This window comes from Manis javanica, chromosome 13, assembly GCF_040802235.1.
Source record: "Manis javanica isolate MJ-LG chromosome 13, MJ_LKY, whole genome shotgun sequence".
In the NCBI taxonomy this organism is placed as follows: domain Eukaryota; kingdom Metazoa; phylum Chordata; class Mammalia; order Pholidota; family Manidae; genus Manis; species Manis javanica.
This window is the reverse complement of record NC_133168.1, coordinates 88,218,629-88,227,703: the sequence shown is the minus strand read 5'-3', so window position 1 is coordinate 88,227,703 and position 9,075 is coordinate 88,218,629. Positions and strand designations below refer to the sequence as shown.

General features: G+C 40.3%; 1 protein-coding gene across 2 annotated transcripts; it reads right to left on the bottom strand.

Annotated features, from left to right (window-relative positions):
* Positions 1 to 376: 376 nt before the first annotated feature.
* LOC108389434 (olfactory receptor 7G3-like) lies at positions 377 to 7,990 on the bottom strand. 2 transcript variants are annotated; one of them, XM_037010122.2, is made up of 2 exons: positions 7,895 to 7,990; positions 377 to 2,739 (listed from the first exon to the last, which is right to left on the bottom strand). In XM_037010122.2, the coding sequence occupies exon 2, from the start codon at positions 2,721 to 2,723 to the stop codon at positions 1,785 to 1,787; it is 939 nt and encodes a 312-aa protein (XP_036866017.1). In that variant the 5' UTR covers positions 2,724 to 2,739; positions 7,895 to 7,990; the 3' UTR covers positions 377 to 1,784. The 2 variants fall into 2 exon arrangements, with proteins under 2 accessions (XP_036866017.1, XP_073076266.1); XM_073220165.1 differs by lacking the exon at positions 7,895 to 7,990 and adding an exon at positions 4,306 to 4,943.
* Positions 7,991 to 9,075: the final 1,085 nt, after the last annotated feature.

The window sequence follows — 9,075 nt, the reverse complement described above, 5'->3', positions numbered from 1 at the left end:
TTTGTTACCTTTTATTTGAAACACAGCTGCTCAAACTTATAGGATGTTTCTATGAAGTTCATCAAATTTCAGTTACAAAAATTCAGAAGGAATGGCCTCAGATTTTCTCTGAGAACCAGGAAAGAGTGGAAAGCCAACTTTTTCCATAATGGACCATGTAGTCTTTGTGGTTCTGTCCAACAGCTCACTTCCCCCTGTGTGTCTCCTTTAATCTCTCACTGTATTCGTGTAGGTAGGGGGTTGTAACTCGGGGTGGGGGGGGGGCGGCAATTACCTTTGAAGCTGAAATCAGTCAAAGGGAGAAATAAAGTGGGAGAAACTTGTTTATTGCTTACAAGCAGTTGTCCCCTTCTCACCCCCAGCTGCAGAAAAGGGACCCCACCCCACCTATCCAGTCAAGATATGCCCATGCTTCTGCATGTAATCATGTCTACTGATGTGGAGACAGACTACCTCACTCCACCCCTTGGAAACACCTATTGATATGGGGATGCTCTAAGGCCAGGTGAGAGATCCTGGAAATATTGCCCTTTTACCCATAGGGGGTTTCCCCCACACTAAACAGTTCTGGTTCTCTGGATACCAGCTGGATGTCCTACAGTTTAACTCAATTCTGACACTATCTGCCTGGAGGTAATGGCAGATCCCACAGGTTAAGGACTCAGTCCTACAAAACTGCCCCTCCCCACACTTCAGATGCCAATTGCAAGTGCAGGTTGTCACCCCTGCTTCTGATGAACCAGCTCTAAATCAGAGGTTCCCTCGATCCCCCTCATCACCTCCAATTTGCTTGAGAAGCTCACAGAACTCAGGAAAGCAGGTTGTTACTAGATGACTGCTTTACTGCAAAGGATAGTTAAGGATAGGAACCAACAGCCAGATGAAGAGATATATATATAGGGTGGGGTCCAGAGGCGTCCTGAGCACAGGGACTTCCCCATGGAGTTTAGGGCACTCTACCCTCCCAGCACGTGGATGCATTTTGTTCGCCAACCTGGAAATTCTCTGAACCCCACCCTTTTGAGCTATGGAAGCTCTATTACATAGGCATGATTGATTAAATCATTGATCACTGGGGACTGAATCAATCTCCAGCCCTTCTACCCTTGTAGGTGGGTTTGGAGCTGAAAGTTCAAACCCTCTCATTATACCTTGGCATTTCCCACAACCACCTCTGAAGCTGTTTTGGAACCACTTAGACAAGAGTTATTTATTAGCATACCAGCATACCAAAGGTGCTTTTATTGCTCCGGAGATAACGGATTTTAGAAGTTCTGTGCCGGAAACATGGACAAAGACCAAATTTTAAAAAATTATATACAGACAAAAACCAGTCCCCTGTTCAAACAAGCATTCTCCCACCCCTCCTCTCAGCACCCAGAACACACCTCAGAAATAAGTACTTCTCCTTAAAAAGACTGTTTGTTCCGTGAAGCTATATGGGTACAGCATTTAGCTTCAGACCCTAAGAAAGCATTGATTTAATGATCTGTATTCAGACTTCAGCTGCTGGTCCTTGTAGGCTGGGAAATTTCAACCAACTCTCCAGCTGAAGACAATGAAATATCTGCATGTGGTGTATGTACATTTTCAAAAATGTACCTTGGAAGCATCAAAGATCTAGATGCTAGTAAGAAATCAGGATCTAATACAAAGATACTTGACTTGAAAGCCCATGATTAACCACTTTGCTCAGAGAATTGAGTTATAGGAGCATCAGCATACCAAACATTTTCTTCCCTTTTATCCAGTCTAGGAGCCCACACCCAAGGCAGATGACAGAATCATGGACAGGATAGTGTTTCAGAGAAGAGTTTCCTCAAGGCCCCCTTCATGTCCCTGTTCCTCAGGCTGTAGATGAAGGGGTTCAGCATGGGGGTGACCACTGTGTACATCACTGAGGCCACTGCCCTCTTCCTGGAGGAGAATGTGGATGCAGAGCTAAGATAGACTCCAACACAAGTCCCATAGAACAGGGAAACAACAGAGAGGTGAGACCCACAGGTGGAAAAGGCTTTATATTTCCCACCAGTTGATGGGACTCTCAGGATGCAAGAGACAATTCTAGTATAAGAGAAAATGATCCCCAAGAGGGGACCAACGCCTAATAGGCTGGTCACTAAATACACCAGGATGTTATTGATGAAGGTATCAGAACAGGACAGTTTGAGGATCTGAGCAAGCTCACAGAAGAAGTGGGGGATTTTCAAGTCTCTGCAGAAGGACAAATGTAACACCATCAGGCTATGGAGCAGGGCATTGGCAATGCTAATGGACAAAGAGAGAAGAACCAGTAGAATACAGAGGCGGGAGTTCATGATGACGGTGTAATACAGAGGGTGGCAGATGGCCACGTAACGGTCATAGGCCATCATAGTCAGGAGTAAATTGTCCATGCATATAAACACCATGGAAAAATATACCTGGGTGAGGCAGCCTGTATAGGTCATGGCTTTGCTCTGTGTCTTGATGTTCAGCAGCATTTTGGGGACTGTGGTGGTGCTGAAACAGACATCATTGAGGGACAGGATGGAGAGGAAGAAATACATGGGGGTGTAGAGGTGGGGGTCAGAGCTGACGGCCAGGGTGATGAGCAGGTTCCCAAGCACGGTGACCAGGTACATGGACAGGAACAACACAAAGAGGATGGGCTGCAGCTCTGGATCATCTGAGAGGCCCAGAAGGAGGAATTCTGAGACGCCTGTCTGGTTTTCAGATTCCATGTTGTGGATGAGTTTTCTGGAAAATAGACACATGAAACAGACACACAGACTGTAAGACCTAACGGCCTTATTCCAGTCTGCGCTTCCCCCCAGTGAGGAGACGAAGGCCATGGCAGATCGATGCAACTAGCAAGAGGTTTATGATTATTCCAGCTAGCTGGGCTCCAAGTGTCTGCCTGACACAGCAGGTCTCAACAAGGACCCTGAGCACTCAGAGCCAAGGGTTTATATAGCATTTTCAAAGCACTTAACTCATAGTAATTTTCCACAGCTATACATTATTCTTGCAAGACATACATCCTGGGGTTAATCAAGGGCAGGATAAGACTACTCTTCAATGGTTAGGGAGGTTCTGCACGATAAGCTTGGTATGTAAGATTAACTGACCAAGGTTAGCTGACCAAGGGTCACAGCTGCCCACTACCCGGTGTTCATGATTAACTTGTTTTTCAAGGCCTTACCCAGGCCCAGTTTTTTCTTTCTAAATAAAATGGCTTCTAGGCCCCTAAGATGGCTACTCTTACACTAACCTATTCCCATTCTTACATTCCCCTCTTCTTCTTGTATCTATTTCAATCATGAAACTAGGGGTCATCTGTTTGGTCAACACTCTGATAGTTCTGTCTCAAGACTATGATTTGCACAATGCGAATGCGTTCTTTGATAAAGGTAACTAGGTGGTTTAGGATGCAGGGGCCAAAGGTTAGAATTAATATTAAAAGTTGAACCAGGACTCAAACTACTCTTGGTTTTGTTCTTTCTCTTTTTCTTTTAGCTAACTCTCCTCTAACTTTGGCCATGGAGTCTTTTACTACTCCTGAATGATCTACATAGAAGCAACATTCTTCTTTATCTGGGGGACATTAACTGTACGTTGCTCTGATTGCAAATATCTCACCCTGCTTTCTTCAGAGGCTCTCACTTTACTCTGTCCACGCCTATGGTCCCTGCCTCATTTTCTCTTCTACAGATAGAGACTCTAGCTGCTGCTAGGGAAAAGGGGCGATGACCGCTCTGGCTGCTTCGTGCTGAGAAGGGGGTGCAGTAAAGGGTGCAGCGAGGTCTCTATCACTGGTCAGTTGAGAGGGCCTCAGAAGGCTGGCGCTTCTATTCTGGGTTTCATTTCTATTACTATTTGCAGTTTTGTGGCTTCTAGGCAAGATAAAACGAATTGTGTTATTAGGTTATGTAGCAACATCTGGAGTTGGATTTTCTATTCTGGAAGGACAAACTTGAGTATTAGGATTTAGTATGGATAAGGCTGCGTTATTGAAACAATACTTTTCTCTAAAATCACTCTCATTTTTATTAGAAGTAACCAGGTTAAGAAAATAATTAACAGCCTGGCTTGATTATTTGCACAAGTGCAGCAAGAAGAGCAATTGATTACACAGGCTCTTTTAAATATGCTTTGCTGGAACTTTTTGTAAGGAATTTCAGATTGAACTTTTAAAGGCCTCTTGAGGCCAGACAGCCAAGCCAGACTTGCCATCAGGCTTTGCCTGCAGTACCTGTAGATTTGGATGAATTTCTCTCTTCTCAAGGTCTCTGCACCTGCCAGGAAGTGACTTTCTTTACTCACCTGGTAAGGCTGCTGGGAACTCTGTAAGCAAGGTACCAGGCCAGTTCTTCTAAGGGGCTTTGTTGGCTTTATAAAGTCAATCTTAGTTCTTTAAAGTTGTTCACATCTTGAGTCCATGCACATGTCTCTCAGGTATGACATTCTAGTCAAAGCCCTGGCAGTATAACCAGCGTTCTTAATTAGTCTTTTCACAAGGAAAGCAGATTCTTATTGAACTCGTGCAAATAAACATACTGCCATGGAATACAAAAATAGTCACTGAAAGTTTTTAAACTCTGGAGGGATCAGGTAGAGAGAAGGATGTTTCAATTCTGCTCATAAAGATAGTCATTTACCAAACTGTTGTCAGCTTAAGAGAACAAGTTTAAAACACTTTATCAGCAACATTTGAAACAAAAAGCATTTTCTTTAGTTTATGTAATCTTATGTAACTAATACCTGTTCTGCTGAAATCTAGTTCTTTACTAGTTTAGGAATAATATAACAGTGACTATAAATGACAAAAGACTTACAAATGACAATGGTTAAAGATCTGATGAGAGCTTACTGTAAGACAGTTGACATAAGGAAATTCTGATATTTCTGTAATACAAAACATTCAGTAACAAAGTTTAGCATCATTCTCTTTGACAGTGCTTTCCTGGTAAATATATATATATATATATATATATATATATATATATATATATATATATCAGATAAATAAGCCAAATTAGTCAAATACTTTCTCTAATGAGAAAAAAATTCCTCTGACATGTTTCAGGGGCCCTCTGGAAAATATCAGAGTTAACTAGAGGTAAAAGCACTTTTTTGCATTTAATTTTTTTAGAACTGTCTATCATTACACATTTATTGTCTATATACCCAGCACAGTAAACGAGATATCTTAAAAAGGTGGGGCAGCAGGGGAGACTGCTGCTGTCAGTTTTTAAAGACAATATACAGAAAGTCAAAATAATTCTAGATTACCAAGCATTCTTGAGAGAATGGTAGCAGATGGTAGATTCCTCTGCTTTCATCTTCAGAAGGGAAAAAATGCTACAATAAGAATTCACATTTAGGTGAAAGAACTGTCTAAACTCAAGGCAGAGTATAATATCACCAGGCATACAAAAGACCTGTTAGAGATACATACAAAGAATGAATATGGCTATAGTCAAATTCAACTTAAAAGTTTAAGCAGAATCTCAAATTTAAATGTCTCTTTCTTTCACACAGATATTCAGATCTGACCAGAAATATGCTTTGAGATGAAAGAGATCAGGCATTTTACCTCTTCATTTAGGGATTGAGAAATGATGACCTTTGGCTTTTTAACCAGCCATTTCATTCATGGCGTCAATAGTGGGTTGTGGTGACATGGAAATGTATGCTGGATATTTGGATGGTTTAAAGATTATATACAATCAATAGCTTACAAACAGTGAAAATGAGAGCATAACTCAGCATAAGTGTCTAAGACCAGATACAAAAAAGCAAAGAACATGCTTAAGTCTACAGGTCTTCCCTGAAAGCTTCAAGAATGTTTTACTCTTTAATAGTAGATAGAGCTCTTAATAGAATTTGCATAGCAGCTTATAAGATCATTTGCATTAAAAAATATGGAGAGTCTTCCATGTTTTTTTAAAACATACAAACATATCCACAGCATATGAATTAAACAAGAAGACCTGGTGGTTCTCAAAAAAATCTATTACAACTTTTCTCAAAAGTGGTCACCCGTTCGTTCATCTAAACCTTTACAGTGAAACCTGTTTTTCTGGGAGAAACATAATCTTGTCCAGATTCTACACAGTTTAATTTTTAAAAATAAATTTTGGTTTGTTAACTAAGTGCATTTAATCAGCTGAAAAAAGCTTTGTTACCATTAAATAATTCAATTTCTCATGCCATGCAATCGTTTTCAATAACAAAATATTTCAAAGGCAAATAAAGGTTACACAGTTAACAAACTTTAGCTTTTAGTCTTTTTAATATTAAGATTTCATTTTTTAAAAATATTCTGGCAACTCACTGAGACTTTAAGCATGAGAAACTGCTTTGATAAAACAATTAGAGAACCTTTTGCGATCTTTCAACATTAAGAGCAGACTTACAGTTAAAGAAAACTTTTTCTTTTTTAACTGGGAACAAAATTCTAATTTTGCTGTGCACTTGATATCAAGACTCACTTGCTTTAATTTCACATAGCACGACTATATCTGTAAGAATATAGCAATTTATTCTTCATTTGCCCCATGGTCTCAAGCACATAAGCCGGTGAGAATTATGCCTGGGCTTGCCTGGGTTTATGCTACCTTATCTCTAAACATCCTGACCCTCCCCCAAAGCAACAGGCTGAGCGGATCCTCCACAACAAAAGGCACCACGCTGTTGCACCACGCTGCTTTCTCTCTTTGTCCCTCTTTAAATAAATAGCTGTACTTTAGAACAAAGTTACTTTCTTTTATCAAAAAGCACATTCTTTAGCATGCAGACGAGTTTTCATTCTTTATACTTTCTCTTATTAAAACATACATCTTTTAGCATAGAGAAATGTTTTCTTTATTACTTTAAGTATTTTTAATTAGAACTTAAAACTATTAGAAACTTTAATTTCCAGTGAACACTGAGAAGTAGGATATTGTAAACTGTTAAACTAACATTCTTTAGATTGACAAATTTATGAACACATTTTATAATTTCTGTAACCATGAGCTTTACAGCACAATCTCTCACTAAACAGAGTATGTCTTCATAACTTAGCAAAACTTTAAGGTTTTAGGTTACTACAAAGATTCTCAGGCTGTAGGTAGGTATACACACTGTAACACACAATTAAAAAGGTGTTCACTTGCCACACTTATTTTGTTCACTCATTCATAACAACTATGCTAGATTACTTACAAGACCTTTACTGAATATTAGACAAAGCCAAGCCTTTAAGCATTTTATTCTTAAAAGATTTAGCAGATAACACGACTTAAATGACCTTAGGTAAACTTAGGCAGCTGATAACTACAAGGACATGCCCACCTCAGGCAAACCCAAATTAGCATTAATGCTTAACATTTTTTATCAGGTTTTCTGGAAGTTTTAGAATACCCAATTTTCACAACCGCTTGTCTTTAAATCAATTTCATTAATACCATCCGGAGGTAGAAAGACATATTTATTTACACACTTAGGGGGTTGTCTGAGTCTGTCCTATTTCTTATGTCAACAAAACTAAGACAAACACGACAAACAACAAACAGGCGCCTACAGAGAAGAATCTATCGCGGCTGCGGAGGCAAAACTGAAACTGAGTTGAGGGCCTGTCGGACTGCAGCGGCAGCCGACTTTCCTCGCAGATGAGGACCTCATCCTCCAGATGGGGGCAAGGGACGTCTCCCAAGACCCCTGGTCGGTGACCTGCCAATGCGTCCGCCTAAGTCAATGCCGACCCAGATACAGATTGGAGCTCCTACAGGTTTATAATACAGGTTTCAGGTTTGTTCGCGAACAAGAACACTGAGTGCGCTCACTATCCGGCAAGGCACTTTCTGATTAAACACAGAACGTTCTTACAGGTTTGACAAGAGACACACGGACACAAACACAGTAATACCTGGCCAGGGCAAGCCTCCGATCCTTGGCTTGTCGTTCCTCGGTTGAGGGGGGGTGGGGGGGGGGGTGGCACGCGATCCTGGACGAGCCCCCAAATGTAAGACCTAACGGCCTTATTCCAGTCTGCGCTTCCCCCCAGTGAGGAGACGAAGGCCACGGCAGATCAATGCAACTAGCAAGAGGTTTATGATTATTCCAGCTAGCTGGGCTCCAAGTGTCTGCTTGACACAGCAGGTTTCAACAAGGACCCCGAGCACTCAGAGCCAAGGGTTTATATAGCATTTTCAAAGCACTTAACTCATAGTAATTTTCCACAGCTATACATTATTCTTGCAAGACATACATCCTGGGGTTAAGCAAGGGCAGGATAAGACTACTCTTCAATGGTTAGGGAGGCTCTGCACAATAAGCTTGGTGTGTAAGATTAGCTGACCAAGGTTACCTGACCAAGTGTCACAGCTGCCCACCACCCTGTGCTCATGATTAACTTGTTTTTCAAGGCCTTACCCAAGCCCAGTTTTTTCTTTCTAAATAAAATGGCTTCTAGGCCCCTAAGATGGCTACTCTTATGCTAACCTATTCCCATTCTTACAAGACATCACTTGTTGGAGAGAAGTCTTTTATCCACATCTTCAATTCTAGTGCTATTTAAACAGTTCTTTCCTTTCATTCTTCTTCATTTTATTCATTCCTACCTTCACCAAAAATTTTTGAGTGATATGCATTTTGTATCCTATATTTTTCTAATGCTAAAATTAAAAGTGACAGCAAGTGATATTTTATTATTATTTATTATTTTTAGGAACTATCATGCCCACATACCATTTTAAAATCTAGGATTATACTCTAGTCATTTCTTCATTCAGCATTAAACATTGTTAGATGGCTTCGTTTTCTTAGAGAATCTCAAATCTACTGAATTAGGTATTCCTGTAAATTATAATCATGTATTCTCTACTGTCTCAATGTGAGAAATTACATCATTGCCTCAATGTAAGAAATAACATCATTAATCCAGTCTTTTAAGTATTCTGTATTACACAGTTAGATCAAACCACTAGATTGGGGACCATCTATTTTCAAAGAATTGTTTCAGTCACTAGAATTGCTTTTGTGATTTGTCATTTGTCACCAGTCACAGATAAGAAAATGATAAGAAAAGGTTGAACGAGTCTGTCTATG